Genomic DNA, 16979 nt, shown 5'->3' on the forward strand with positions numbered 1-16979 from the left:
CATGTCTTTATTTTTTAATGTATGTTGTTACGAGAGTGATAAGGTTGTTGTTACAAGAGTGACAATGGCAACCAGGGAGCGTCATGGCGTAGGAACTTGTATATTATAGAATATATTTTTTTCACATACCTATGTATACACATGAAGATAACAAGGACATAGGTTTTTACAATACAGCGTATTGTTTCCATGGCAACATAGAATATAGAACAATAACTCAAACATTAATAACCAAACTAATTCACACAGCTTGTCTTGTGAATTAGTGTGATTAAGCATTATGTATCACCTTTAATGGGCTGTCACAGCTTTAAACCAATAATAACGAAGAGACTTAAGGAGACTTAGACAGCAGTCCTACAGCAATGTAAAATCTAAAGGTAAAAATATCAGATTTTTTCCGAGGGGGCGGCGCTCAATTGGCCGAAGTCGTCCGGGGGGAGGGAGGGTTAGGTCGGCCAGGGTGTCCTCGGCTCACCGCGCACCAGCGACCCCTGTAGTCTGGCCGGGCGCCTGCGGGCTTGCCTGTAAGCTGCCCAGAGCTGCGTTGTCCTCCGACGCTGTAGCTCTGAGGCGGCTGCACGGTTAGTCTGCAGAGTGTAAAGAAGCGGGCGGCTGACGGCACACGCTTCGGAGGACAGCGTGTGTTCATCTTTGCCCCTCCCGAGTCAGCGCAGGGGTGGTAGCGGTGAGCTGGGCCTAAAAATAATCGTGCATTTCAAATTGGGGAGAAAATAATAAAAACTGATTGGCAACGACTAAATTAAAAAAAAAAATCAGATTTTTGTGGGCATTAAGGTCTGCCATTTTTTTGGCAAACAGTGTAAAAGAGACTTTAAATAATATGATAGAGAGATCTGCATTACAAGCTTCCAGCATTACTGTTCAGAACTGGTACTACCGATCTCCAGAATACACACAGATACTAATTCATGATCCATTATACTGTATAGTGCATAGGAAGTACATATGCTCAATTATTTTACACAGTACAGTGGTATAAGAATGTAGCATGTACATTACACTGATTTATATCTCACATTATGTATGGAAAACTGTTAATGACATCATTAGGATTGCAGTCCTTTTTCTCATAACTGAATGATTATTTGGGAGCCTCAGTCTGGTATGAAACCGCTTATAATACACTATGTATAAATATGGAGAGAGCTTGTGTGTGTAACTGAGAAATATATGCAATGAATGTGCATCAGTGTCCATTCATGTGTATTTGTACATGGTAATTGAATAAATCTAAAATAGTATGAAAAAGTGTGCATGAAAACAATTTGTAGCAGGAAACCAAACTGGAAATGAACTGGAAATAACATAATATGCAATTTAAAATACATTAGGCAGAAATCCTGGGAGGCTCTCCACATACCCTGCCATGAATATCTGAACCTGCATGCAGAGAGAGGGAGGAGTTCTTTGATTAAGAATAAGTCTGGGAAACGGGAGTCTCAAAAACAGATGGAGTCCCCCAGTAGAACACGGCCTAATAGAACACTGCCACAGTTCTGGAATCATACAGTAAACTTAATTTACTGGAGTAACAGACGTTGTAACCTATCACAGTAATTATAGCCCAAGGCTCCAGTTTTTCAAGCTTTGCTGCAGCTGACAGATACCATGCACCGATGAAAATATTTATGTATATCTTTCATTAACACTTCTATTACAGTAAAAGCTATTGGAACAAATTAATGATTGCTGGTAATAAACAGCGGGGTGTATTCAATTCATGGAAACAGTGGTTTACCTCTATATCATAGTCATTTTAATCATTAAAATAGATTTGTTGCTATTTCTACCTAGAGAAATAAACTATAGAGACTAACTTGCACTGCTTGATGTTTGATTTCCATAACCTTGGAACCTTGATTAATTATTTAATCAGTAGTAGCATTTAGATCTGTGGTGTTTGTTTATATTTACAGACTGTTTTTCACATAATACACGTCCAACTGTACAAAGAAGAATCTATTCTTGTGTCATCCATTTTACACCTCTGTGAAAAGCCCAAAGGGAAGATCAAATATGCTATAAAAGTGCAAGAGCAATAGTCATCCCCAGTGGAATACCGTTTCTCCACTTTCACTGGGAGTTTAACCAATCTCTCTACTCATCATCCTGATAGTGCGATCTTCAAAGCGTCTCATGCTCTCATAGAGCGTTACCGGAGAACAAACACGAAGGGATCTTCAACACTACCCCTGTGTGTTTCTTTTTTTTTTATGAACCCAGTCTTTGTTGTCACAATCGCTAGTAGAAATTGTGTTGTCTTTCTCGGAAACTGTTACCGTTTCAATTCTATGTATAAACAATACATTTGACCCCATCATAAAAGGAAGCAGAAAACTGGTGCTGTTTTCTTCTTGCTTTTTATAGAATATTCATATTCAATGCAACATTGATTATTCCAAACACTACATTAACAAAATTAGTGTGACCAGAGGAGTTTGGAGAATTGAGTGTCAATGCTACAGAGGGGACATATACATTCTATATCATAAACCAAGGACTCATTAAAATGATTTTTCATTATGCATAGGCAAGTATGGTGTTCTCTTAGACCTGGAAGATGGATTGAAGTTAGTTCAGACCATTTCAATTGTTTCCAATGTAGGATCAATGACATTGCTGACTACTGTAGAAAAATTCTTATGTAAAAGAGTATGTATGCAAAATCAAAAACATGAAACCAATTAGTAACACACTCTTGATTAAGAGTGGCAGTTTCATCTTGAAATTTAAACCAAAAAAAGCACACTGAATTACATTGGAATGGGTTTCCATTACAGGGTCTAGACCGGCTCATTAATGCTGAATGTCTTTTTGAAAATACTCTAATGAAGCCGGCACATGATTAAAAAAACATTAATGTTTTATACCCATCATCAGTGAAGGCTTTTAGCCAACAAACAATCCCATTTAGCAATCTGTGAATTGGAGAGGTAGAGGTTTAGAATCCCTGAATGCATGTCTTCATAAGGAGGAACCAGACATTTCTAAAGACATTCTGTCCAATAAATAGCACATTAAATTGTCTAACTAATGATGTTTAATTTGAACTCATACAGCAAACCCTGACAGAGACACACAGCTGAAAAGCAGAGTTCCTCAGTTCTCAGGCATGCCCAGAATACAATTATTCTTCCCTCTCAGGAGCTAATTAGAGAAGAAACACTTCCTGGAAATTCCCCCATCTCTAAAGCCCACGGTGTTGCTCTTTGGAATTGGAATCTGCCACTCCAATGAGAATGAGATCTGCTAAGATGCCCTGAAGGTATATTAATTTGCAACCTTTTAAATAAAAAATTGTTAAGATGAACAATTACAATACCAGATGTGTGTAATCTGGGCCTACAAGTGCACCTTCTGAAGCTAACTCTGATGTATAACTTTTGAAATACTTATAGATACGCTATATATATATATATATATATATATATATAGCTTCTGTAATCCACTATTCCCCTCTTTGTATATATATATATATTTAACAGACTTTTATTTTGTCATGCTTTAGAAAACATGCTCCTATGAAAAAAGAAAAAAAAGAAAAATAACCCACCACTACAAAGAATAAGCTCCCCAAGGCATCAGGTTCCCAAGGCTATCTCTAGCTGTCAACTTGTTAGTAGCAGCACCAAGTAAGCGCAACCACCGCTTACGAGCAGCATTTCCCTCCTTACCATTAAAAATCCATTCGATAACAGCAATATTTACTGTATGTCGTTGTGACGTTACATCCTCAGCAGTCGCCCTTATCCATATACTGTAAAACTTCCATTAATCGCCCATGAATGCACCCAAGTGTCTCTACAGTGCGCTTATCAGTTTCTATTAGAAGGCAAATTCGTTCTCCCCTTGATCAGTCCAGCGTTTATTTCCCGCAATAAATTAATAAATTAATAAATAAATAAAAAATCTGTTTGCTTTGACGGGATCGCAACTAGAACATACAGGTGTATAAGTATCATACAAAAGAATATACATAAAAAAGAGCAAGGGAAGTAAATGTAAGGGCAGCAGTGTGGAGTAGTGGTTAGGGCTCTGGACTCTTGACCGGAGGTTTGTGGGTTCAATCCCCAGTGGGGGACACTGCTGTTGTACCCTTGAGCAAGGTACTTTACCTAGATTGCTCCAGTAAAAACCCAATTGTATAAATGGGTAATTGTATGTAAAAATAATGTGATATCTGTATAATGTGAAATAATGTATAATGTGATATCTTGTAACAATTGTAAGTCGCCCTGGATAAGGGCGTCTGCTAAGAAACAAATAATAATAAGTACTGTACAAAGCGTGCTTATTGTTTGTTATTATATAGTATCTATTTGTGTAGTTAGGCATTCTTAATGATAATAACATTTTATCTGTAAACATGTAACCTACATTTTAAAAACAGTAAAGAAAACAAATGTACCGGTAGAGGACGAGTTTAATTTATTTATAGAAATGTTACAGAAAGTGTCTTATGTACAAATATACTGTACTTGAAAAGAGTGTCGCATGTACTGTAGCTGTTTTAAGTATCTGAAAAAGCAGGCTGCCTTTGTTCAGGCGTCACTCCCCATAACAGCAACCGCCGCTTAAAAGCAACATAGCAAAGGGCACCGTTATGTTGCTACAAGGAGCGTCTACCGTGTGTGTAATATATATATATATATATATATATATATATATATATATATATATATATAGATAGATAGATAGATAGATAGATAGATAGATAGATAGATAGATAGATCATGATTATATAGAAGATGCACAGTAATTATATACCTAGCTCTATATATTTGCTCGCTTGTTCTCAGAATTGCATCATTTGCATTTTCAGTACTGCATGACTTGCCCTTCGCTGCATGACGGTTTCTTCAAAGTGTTGTTTTCTGGAAGCCCCGCTTTGGAATGAGTCGCATTAGCAGAGACAGTGATGTGTTTCGGCTTTGAACTTTTCCCTGAGCATCGGGCACTGAGAATCTCAATTGATTTTTGGATCTTCCTTTAGCCCACTGAAGTAATAATAGTCTCCATGAATTTAAAAGAGCTCAGCCAATATCGTGATAGGAAAAGGCAGAGGCACATTTATATACAGGAAATCAGCATCACTTTGATCTTCTAAAGTAGAATCATTAAATATCTACAAATAAGCTACCAGTATGTTTAAATTCAAATTTCAACCACTTTCGTTTTTTAGTTTTTTATATTATTGACCAAAAAAAATTAAGTCCATTAAAGTTGTTTTATAAAAGCATTAGCCATTTTTAAAGTATTCCTGAAGGCACTATTATTACCTAATATATAAGTGACTGTACAATCTGAAAACAAGCGCATTGCATTGCAATACATAACAGGATTGTTCAATGGTATGCAGAAAAATGAGTTTTGAATTTCTTCAAAGAAAATGGCCAAACTCTTTTTCAGCGCTCCATGAATATAATATATTTCATTAGGCTTAGGGTACTGAAAGTGAAATAAAAGGGAATTACTATGTCGTTCATAAAGTTCAATGAAACAGTATTGACAGTTATAAAACAAATCAGTTGGTATGTTCTTATGTACAACCTACATTATAGATGCAAGTGTCACAAGAGCTTCTCTACACAAGTGAGCAGCAAATAAATAATTGAAGTAGGAGTGTTTTCAAGGGATGTTTACATTCCTGCATGCTAAAAATCCAATTTCTTTCAAAGGGTGTGTATTTACTTTATGAAGCTGTAAAAAACAGCCTATGCTACTAAATTATACAGTACTACCAATATGCTATGTGACCTCTGGATCATCATAACTCATAACTCAATATATATATATATATATATATATATATATATATATATATATATTTAAAAAAAGAGGATACAAAGAAATAATTATAGAGATGGAGTTAAGAAAAGTGGATAAACTAAAAAGAGATGATCTACTAGATTATAAAAATAGAGATTAAAAGGTCAAAAGAGTCCCATTAATACTGACTTACTCTAAACTTTTGCCCAATATTTCTAAAATAGTTTGGAAACACTTGCGGATTCTACATAATTCAGAAAAATTAAAAAAAGTATTTCTTAAGGCCCCAGTTGTAGCATTCAAAAGAGAAGCTAATTTAGGTGATATTTTAGTTCACAGTACACATAAAAGAATAATTGACAAAATAGGTTCTACGAACATGTGCACTAGTAGATGTAAAGTGTGTAAATACATAGACAAAAGTAAAAATATAATTAAACATAAGAACACCACATATCCACTAAAAACTAATACCTACTGTAAAAATAGCAATGTTGTTTATGGAATAGCCTGTGAAAAATGTGATGAAATCAAATATGTTGGAGAGACTGGAACTACTTTATATAAAAGAATTCAGAACCACTTTTAATTAATTAGAAATAAAAAAAATGAATGAACCAATAGTACAGCACTTCACCAGTCAGGGACATGACATAAATGATGTAAAGTTTGTAGTATTAGAACAGCTCAAATTAGACAATGCGACATATAGAAGAATAAAAGAAAGTAAATGGATAAATAGACTGAACACGATTATGTCAACGGGACTCAACAGAAAAGAATGAACTACTTAACTTCAATAAATATATAACATTTAAATAAATAAACAAAATTCATTCAAAAGTTGTGCATGCTGATGCGCTAGGGAAGCCAAATCTAGACTGATCCTCAGAGCCAGCATTGCATGATATAATAAAAATATAAGTTTATATAAAGTAGTGTTAATTAGAATTAATACAGATTCAAAGATAGAAGTAAAACTGATGTCACAATATATAGAACACCATTACATCATGGATTTGAATGTAAACAATAACAAGTAGTTGTCATGCCGTCAAAAACCTATAAATACCTCCAATGTTTTGATTCAAACACAGGCTCCCTTGAGAAAGATATGTACAACATATCGAAACGTTGGGCAGCTGGCTCTTTGAGCTAAAATATATATATCTGGCTCTTTGAGCTAATATATATATATATATATATATATATATATATATATATATATATATATATATATATATTGCCGCGTGCCCTGTGTGATGCGCCTGCCTGTTAACCTATTTTGCTAAAATATTATAATGGTGATGGTCACCGAATTGTAAATATTAAGGATTCGCTGTTTGACTAGGGTTGCCAACCGTTCTGGTTTTGCCTGGATTGTTCTCTTTTTTAGGTAACTGTCTTACAGATTTCCCAGGACATTAAATGTCAACGTATATGATTTATTTATTTATTTTTGTACGAAATTACTCTGGTGTCCCGGTTTTTTTGTGAGTCAGAGGTGGGAACCCTATGTTTGACTGTAGCTTTAGGATCATTGTTTGTATAAATGTTTCTCTGAATGGATTAGATGTTATTACTGCTCCTATTTTATGTGTAAATAGTTGTTATTTCTAATTAACTAGCATTCACTCATATGAAACTCGTGTGTTTATAACTACCGTATGCATGCTACATAAACTATTGTTGCGATCTTGATTAACGCAGGCAGACGCATCACATAGGGTGAGGCAATCCACACACAGGCGGAGGGCGGGCGCGAACCCGGGACCTCTCGCACTACAGCATAGCGCCGATACCGCTGTACAAAGGAGCCGGCTCCTTTGCAAGGAGTGTATATCGGGCTTATGTGTGGGATTGGCTGGAGAGAGGGTTCACAGGTGGTGGATTTGTTGTTTTTCTTGATTTATAGCTATTGAATGTTTGAAATACATTTGTTAATCGGATTCTTAGAAAAAGATGGAATAAAATGGTTAGGCCTAAATAATACTTTAATGTGTGTATATATCTCCCCTGCCAAAACAAAATGCATTACAAAATAGATACATAATCATATATCTTAAAAATAATGTAACACATTCTCCAAGGTTGTTGTTATTGTATTATTCATGTTTTTATATAACAATATTGTGCAATACAATGCATGCTAGAATGATGTTGCATGCACGTGGCGGATCCACATGCAGGTAATTCAAACAAGCGAATCGTCTCTTAAGCAACCCATTTATGCATTCTATTGCGTATCTGGTTTTAGCATGGGCACTGTTGAAATGCACCTGCGCTGCTGTGAAGGTGCTGGCAAAAGGTGTAATCAGCCTCTGTAAAAGTGGATAAGCACTTTACAGAGCGTTTAAAAGGGACCAATAACAAAGTACACAGAAAAAGAACTTGGAACTACAAACACAAGTCAAAAAGGAAGTTAGAAAAGCCAAGAGAGAGATAGAAATGAACATTGCTAAGGGGACTAAAACCAATTCCAAAAAGTTTTTCCAATATTATAACAGCAAGAGAACATTCAAAGTGGAGGTTAAATGTCTAAGAGATACAAATGGCAAAATCAGACACGAAGAGAAAAAAATAGCAAATGTATTAAATTATTAAGCTTTTACAAAGGATGATACGGACAACATGCCCCACATGTCAACCTGTTCCTATCCAGTATTAAATAACTTTAGCATAACATAGGCAGAAGTGTTAAAGGGACTAGGAGCTCTAAAAATAAACAAATCCCCTGGGCCGGATGAGATCCTCCCAATAGTACTCAAAGAAATTAAGTTATTTACAAACTGCTAACCAAGATCATGCAACAGTCTCTTGACATAGGGGATGTACCGACACACTGTAGAATTGCAAAAGTAATACTGATCCACAAAAAGGGAGACAAAACCGAACCTGGTAAATACAGACCAATAAGACTGACTTCTATTATATGTAAACTTATGGAAACTATAATAAGATCCAAAATGGAAAATTACATATATGGTAACAGTATCCTGGGAGACAGTCAGCGTGGTTTTAGGAAAGGGAGATCGTGTCTAGCTAACCTGCTTGATTTTTTTGAGGATGCAACATCGACAATGGATAATTGCAAAGCATATGACATGGTTTATTTAGATTTCCAGAAAGCTTTTGACAGTCCTGCATAAAAGATAAATTCTCAAACTGAATGCAGTAGGGATTCAAGGAAATGCATGCACATGGATTAGGGAGTCGTTAACATGTAGAAAACAGAAAGTACTGATTAGAGGAGAAACCTCAAAATGGAGCGAGGCAACCAGTGGAGTACCACAGGGATCAGTATTAGGTCCTCTGCTATTCCTAATCTACATTAATGATTTAGATTCTGATATAGTAAGCAAACTTGTTAAATTTGCAGATGACACAAAAATAGGAGGAGTGGCAAACACCAATGCAGCAGCAAAGGTCATCCAAAATGATCTAGACAGCATTCAGAACTGGGCAGACACATGGCAAATGACATTTAATAGAGAAAAGTGTAAGGTACTGCACGCACGCAATAAAAATGTGCATTATAAATACCATATGGGAGATACTGAAATTGAAGAAGGAATCTATGAAAAAGACCTAGGAGTTTATGTTGACTCAGGAATGTCTTCATCTAGACAATGTGGGGAAGCTATAAAAAAAGGCCAACAAGATGTTTGGATATATAGTGAAAAGTGTTGAATTTAAATCAAGGGAAGTAATGTTAAAACTTTACAATGCATTAGTAAGACCTCATCTAGAATACTGTGTTCAGTTCTGGTCACCTCGCTACAAAAAGGACATTGCTGCTCTAGAAAGAGTACAAAGAAGAGCGACCAGAATTATTCCGTGTTTAAAAGGCATGTCATATGCTGACAGGCTAAAATAATTGAATCTATTCAGTCTTGAACAAAGAAGACTACGCAGCGATCTGATTCAAGCATTCAAAATTCTAAAAGGTATTGACAATGCCAGAGTGTATTTATTTTATTTATTTACTTATTTACTTATTTGTTTGTTTGTTTAATCTTACAACCAAGTAAATTTGTGCACTCATAGGGTACTCCTATTATTTTCCCCCTTTAGCTGGATTGTGAATAAAGAAGCACACCTTGATAAAAACGGATTTCGTAATTGTGATTATTTCTGATCTGGATAAATGTAATCCAACACTGTCTTTTTCTGAAAAACGGGATAAAAATTATCCCGATAAAAATAATCTGCATCATGAAAAGCAGGATTACAAAATCTGGATTAATTTTGTCTGGATTAAAACTTTAGAAAAACCGGCCCCAGGATATACAGTACTTCTTCCCTGAACCATCTCATCTTCACTCTGCCCTTGAGGAGTCCCCAGGGAAATGGACAAGTCATAAGTATATGAAATCTAACTTGGTGTCACTTTTTAATGAGCACTGTGGTGAAAACAGGTCGAATGAGAAGATTGATTGTTGGTTTACATTACTAAAGAAGTGCCTGCCTTCACCTATCGGTAAAATGATGGAATTACCCCTAGTGTTGATATATTACCCTAAAGTGCATTACAGTAAATTCAATTACACAGGGCTGTGAGAAAAAAAAAAAAAAAAATGATGGGGACACAGTAGACAAAGATCCATTTAGAAATAGGTTTCTTAGCTTTATTAAAATGCATGAAAATCTCTTAATGAGTATAGATAGGTCTCAGATGTGCACAGAAGTTTATGAAGATCAGTGGTATGACGTTATGACGTCGAACTCAGATTAAAACAACCAGTGATTGCTGAATTGTCTTCATCATTCTTAGGACAGAGGATTCCTGCCTGATAATAACGCTGCTTTGTACTCTTTAGATTACAGTACACATTTTAATTAGATCTCAGCATGTTAAACAAGTATGTATGTAATCAAATGACTAATGCCCAAACACAAGATTTTGTTTCAATCCAGAATGTCAATTTAAAGGTGAATGCTCAGTAGATTGGTGTGCATAGATTTTAAGAAGAAAATGGCCAAGCATTCTATTAATATTCTATCAATATGGCATTTCTAGATAGTAGTGTATATAACAAATCCCATTTTAATATTCTGCATGTTTTCAAAATTGTTCATGTTTTTTAAATGAAACCAAGACACTATGAAGGGATAATCACTTGTTTGAGAAAGGTGTAATAACATTCAAGAGGATTTTGAACCAAGGCACACCCATGCATTCATCATGTTCTACAAGAGAGATGACAGAATCCAATAACACAACCTTCTCTTGATGATCTTTAAGAAACCACTGAGCCAGTTTTAAATTAGATCACAGAGGTAGAGGTAATTGAACTGCAATGATTTAACAAATGCTACTGAAATTGGTAACACGTGTTTCTACAAATAATGACTCCCTTTACAAGAGAACAGCACCCAGTCAGTTAATTACGAAGGGAAATGTTGAGCATTGACATACAACCTGTCACCGTATATCAAATATAAAACCATGCTGCAACTGTGAGTCCTATTCCTACAACCCTTTCTAAAACAGTGGAAATGTGTAATGGACTGCAAACTTGAAAACTAAATTTCCTTAATCAAAATGGACATTACAGAAAATCCTTAAACAGTCCTTGAAGCTTTGTAATGTTATCCCTGTATCCTCAGTAGGGTCAGTTTCCTCCTGGGAAACAGGAGTATATATACTAGGTTTCCATCAAAGAAATTCCTGCAAGCTCAAAGTAACTTCTAGAACAGACTGTGACTGCTTCTGTGTGGAAAGACTCTTCCTTGACTTCCATCTGACAGGCTCTGTTGAGCTGCTCAGTAAACTCGTCTTCACATTGAGTAATAATTAAGACGGGCATTTGTACCCTCCGTGTACAGGTGAATAATTTAAATCTACTTATCTCTACTGGTTGCTACAATCATTAACTTCAAGATGAATGTGTCGATTTCTGTTCCCCTGTCTCCCCTTTCTGTGCTATATCAACAAGAAGACAAATCGAAATAAAGACACACAGCAGCTGCACTCTGTACAGAAGACACTTCCAGAAAAACTGACAGTCATCTGAGCACATGCAATAGCAGCCACCAAATTATCATCGACTAAAACATCAAACCATTCATATATTAGCTAAACTGCATCAGCCAGCGAAGAGACTGGGTATGTGTGGATAGTTCAGACAGGTTGTCTATTTCATTTGTATTGAAAAAATGTATTAATCCATTCAGGGGTTTACTGACTGGTATGAGAAGAGACTGCTTAGTTCACATACTGTAGCTGTAAAGGGTTTTGCCCTGTAACTACTGCACCATTAACTGCTACAGCAGTGAACCCAGAAAGACAGGGTTAATAGAGTTATCCATAGACAATATCATACCATATAATCTTTTTCATGTATGCATGTCCTTAAGGACCCTTTTACCCTGTGTGATATGCCTTTTAAATATTTTCCATCTGTTTATATGTTGGTATTTTACCTAAAACTGCTGTATGAGTTTATCAAAAAGACAACATCCCTCAAACACACTTACAGAGGGCATATTCCTGCCGAATCCATTTATCCTCATGGAGGTGTGAGGTTTGCTGAATGAGGAACGCTGGTTCTGTTTAGGGGGATTTGTACACCCGACCTGGCAGTTCTTACGGTACAACACAGCTCGCCATGCCCTTTGAATGCTGAAAAAAAAAATTTAAAAAAAGTTTTACATAGTATGTATACTGCCATATATATTACATGAATATAGCTTTCTAAACAGAAGGGCATCTTTCATGTTCTGCATATGAAATTGACCAAAATGACCCTAAAAACAAATTAAATACATATATACCTTCATTTATGTATTTTTTTATTTTTAAAATGATATTTAAATGATTTATGGTTATCAGATTATAACTACACATGTTTAACAGATGATATTAACCTTGAAATAAATAAATACCAGATGAAGACGTATGGCCATTTCCAGTTTATCTATATATTTATAAGCACCTATTTTATCTGCTTGCATTGCGTGTCTTTTTTTGTGTGTTGTTCATTCAAGTTAAATAACTGCACATGTCCTGACCAGCTATTCAGTTATTGTGACATCTAGACAGCTCTGATCCACAGCGACTCCATTTGATTGTAATCTTTCCTGACACCAAGTTTCTTATATTCTCTTCAGTCACCTCTGCAGCAAGTCCCTGCATATTTCTTTCTTTGTTCAAATTCAGTCTACATGCGATCTATACATTTAACAGTTAAATACCTGTGGTATTTCTAACAATATTTTATTCTTTGTCTGCCTTATAGACAGCAGTTGTTTTAGCAATTACAGAATGACACCCAATAAACTAAATGTCAATTTTCCACTACTAAAATAGGCATGCAAGGGATTTTCACTGTCCTGACACTTATTTTAAATATTAATTATCATCAATAATACTCACATGATAACTTTATTTTCCCAGAACTGCAGTTCTGTAATGCAGTTGTCTTCAGCTTTCTTTGAAAGATGGTGTCTGCAAAGTTAAGGTATGATAAAATAAAAAGTAAAAAACTGAAGCTGTCATTACACCTCGGACCCATATAAAAATTAATTTTACTCATCCTCTCAACTTATTGGGCAGAAATTTGATAAACTTGAAAGGTTTGTACAATGTGGCATGGCTATCCTAGGAAAAAACAACTAAGAGGTAAAAATGACTTCCCAATTAAAATGGTTATACTGACACTATAATTAAAGTTTTGTTTGTGTTCTATAATGAATAGCACATAATGCTAACACTTGACAGCACTGTTTTTTTTATTTGAATGTACACTTGCAAATTATTATTACCTCTCCATCAAGACTCCTTTGTCTTCGCTCCTGTTAAGCGATTTTCTGTGCCTCTTTCCTTCTTCCTGCACACAAAAAAAGCACTCAGGTTAATCAAACAGATTCAAGCAACAACCCAACTACATACGCTTTAAACTGAGTCTTTTATTCTCCTTCTCAGAAACCAGGCACTGTGGATTACAAACGTGTCAGTGTCTTAGGTTTGGTTCAGGAGGGCACATGGTGAATCCCTTGCTGTTGTTGACTTAACAGAGACGGAGCTTCAGAGTGAGTAATTTGGAGCATGCTGTCCGTGAGAGGAATCTTATTTGGTTATATTAAAAAAAAAAAAAAAAAAACTCTATAGGTAAGAAAGTAGGCAGCTCAGCTCTTTCACACAGCCTGGAAGGACATGTAAGCAGCCAGTGGTATAAGCTTGCATGGAGACCCAGCATGCACTTTAGCAACACAGCTGGAAGCGCTACTCACCGTTTATACCCTGAGCAACAAGGGGAAAAGGCTCAGAATTATGGTTATGAAAAGGGTAAGCAAGGGTAATAGACTGGAAACCGAGAAAAATAAAGAAAAATCAGATAAATGTAAAACCCAAAACCACTTTCTTCAGCGTCACACAAACAAGCAGCTTCTTTCACAATATGAGCATTCCAACAGGGTTAAATATCCTCCTTCAATGCTTTACCATCCTACAACCTGCCAACAGAACTGTTTGACGTTAAGGCATGTATGCTAATATTAAATTAAAGGCTGTCTTTGCAAAAGATGGAGCACAGTGGCTACACGCCACAGATCCCACAATTGCTTACACACATGCACACACTTCCTCCGCCTCCCTTTTAAAAATAAATATTCTACTGGTGTCAAGCATGCTATGACATATTTGAGACATCTGCCAATTAAACTAGAAGGATGATCCTTTCAGCTAGAAGCCAGCCAGATGTGTTGCAGTGTATCATGACATTCGCACGCCTGGGTTAGACAGCAGCCATCTCCAGTGTTTGCGACATGAGAATGATTAAGATTCACAGCGAACTCCCTGGTGCATGTCTATCCTTAAACCAAGGACCTTAAGGGGAAATAAACAGAGAGAATCTGAAGAAGGATATCATCAGGGTCAAGCAAGAACTATGGACACAAGAACTACGTCCTCATCTTGGCGTTATCTCTTTATACCGTCTTCAGCCTTTGACTTGCTGTAAGTGTGGTCAGCTCAAACAGGTGTACTCTACAATGATCAACAACCACAACCTTATATTTTGTACCCTAAATACCACCCCACCCTTTAGCTCAATACAGAAGGTTGAGTACAGCACAAATTGTAAGCAAGAGAAAACACTTTTAGATGGCTGCCTGTCCAGATGACTATTGATTTCCAATTTCCTATTAATTAATGTGCCTCCACATGATGAGGTGTTTCACTGATGCCATTTCAGATTTCCTCCATCTAATGCAGCTGCCGTGGTTTACCCATGCAAGAAAAAAGAAACTGTCCCTTTAGCATGCAAAGATCATTATATGCACTGTCCAAACAAAATCAGGCAATTAAATGTGACGACGCTTTTGCACACCACATCATTTACTGTTTTCAAGAGCGCTTGATTTAATGATGTCTCATTGCTGCAATATGCTGTTTTGCATCTGTTTGTTTTTTTAAGCAGTGTTATTAGTGTGTTAAGATGATTCACTGGGCTCTAATTGCAGTATTCATCTTCTTAAATGAAATATTAGGCATCGTGTTGAAGATGACTGAATTCAAACCAAATACTCCTGCAGTGTGTTGAGGCATTTTAAAAATTGCACTCTATAAACAGTAGCCATTACCAATACTACAGTTAAACTTGATTTTATAGTCAGATGCAATTAAAGTATTTGGGGATTTCTGTGCGGTATTGTACTTTGCTGTGAATTTCTTTTAAATAATACGTTTAAAACCAGATGTTTTTATGTTGGCAAGCAGTAAAAGGTAACTAGATCAGACAGTGATATTTTGCTTGTGATTTTAATGAAACATCTTGCCAATTACTTTCCATGCCATTCATTTTGAAAGCTGCATACCAGGAATGAAAAGGCTCAGACCTGCTCAGGTATGTTTCTTCAGGCAGTACGATTTAATAGCTACCTGCTTGCCAGGAAAATCTGTATACTGAATTTCAAGAACTTTTTTTAACAGCTTAAAGGCTACAGATGTTGGCGATGTTAATGATATAGATACATTATTGTCATTCTATTCTAGTACTAAATGAACTCCATGGCACATCAGGTGCAATGGACAATTGTGAGGAAAAGCCATTACCTTGTCCTTCAAGGCCCAATTATATTATAGTGACCTGTTATAATAATGTAATGTTCCTGTTACTCATGTTAATTAACATACAGAACCAGATAATGAAAATAAACTTTAAAAAAATGTATGATGTCATGTCAAAAATATAATGGAGCGACAGTGATTAAGATTCAGATGTTCATTTAGCAATACCATCATTTCAATGATATGAAGATTGAAATGTAATAATACATGTCAAGTAACCATGTTAAGTAAAGATAGATGGTGGCTATATCAAGGCTTACCACTTTTTGGTTCCACTGAAAAAGTATTAACACATTTTCTGGCTTGTGGTTCAGTTTTAAACATATTTAAATTTTGACAATGAAGGGCAAACTACATTATTGCAGTATAATAGAAATAGAAAGTGCAAAGTATTGAATCTTGAAGGCTTCTTATTATCCTCACACAATGACCACTGCACTGTAGGTATAGACTTTGAGTGAACAGATTACAGTCGTGGAATAGAATACCATAATACTCAGCGTTCAATTGTAAAATGTCATAACACATTCGGTTCATTAGAACTGGTGTGATGGTCAGCCAGATCCCATTAAGGACAATTCTGTAATGCGGAAATCAATCATTGTTATTACAACAAATCATGATCGCAATTGTTCTTTGAGCTCTGCTCTGCAACTATGGTGCAAAAAGACACTAAAGTTTGTATTCTTGTTATGTGTGTGTGGTGTGTTTCCATATATTAGACCAGGAAGATGAAAATGATAAGATGCATTTATTCTGGATGGGAGTTAATGGTTGATACATGATCTTATTCAACTATCTTGCACTTTAGCAGGAGCAGACAACTTGAAAATGAATTCTCCCCCAAGGTGAAACAAAGGGCATCGCACACTCACTGCAATGTAATAGCTATCTCTGACGAGAAAAGTAAGGGAGCCAGTTATGGAATTTTCAACAAGAAAAGGACAAATGTGTCTATTCACAATAAAGATGTGCATTTATCTCATAAGAGACTTATTAAAATGCAATTTCTGCAAGATTAACCACAGATAAGATGTAAAGAAAAGGAGATAACAACGTGGTCTCATGAAAAAACATAAAATCCCTTGGTAAAGCAATTAATATGACTTGATCC

The 16979-nt window shown here is 35.8% G+C and overlaps 1 protein-coding gene across 1 annotated transcript in view; it reads right to left on the reverse strand.

Annotated features, from left to right (window-relative positions):
- Positions 1-16979, reverse strand: part of LOC117423593 (schwannomin-interacting protein 1-like) — a 183984-nt gene that overhangs the window by 161940 nt on the left and 5065 nt on the right. Inside the window, exons 2-4 of the mRNA XM_034039645.3 lie at positions 13561-13625; positions 13172-13243; positions 12274-12418 (exon numbers count right to left, since the gene is read on the reverse strand). Of these exons, the coding sequence (XP_033895536.3) occupies positions 12274-12418; positions 13172-13243; positions 13561-13625 (282 nt within the window). The remainder of the gene's footprint in view (positions 1-12273; positions 12419-13171; positions 13244-13560; positions 13626-16979) is intronic.

The sequence above is a fragment of the Acipenser ruthenus genome, chromosome 17, assembly GCF_902713425.1.
Source record: "Acipenser ruthenus chromosome 17, fAciRut3.2 maternal haplotype, whole genome shotgun sequence".
NCBI classification, from domain to species: domain Eukaryota; kingdom Metazoa; phylum Chordata; class Actinopteri; order Acipenseriformes; family Acipenseridae; genus Acipenser; species Acipenser ruthenus.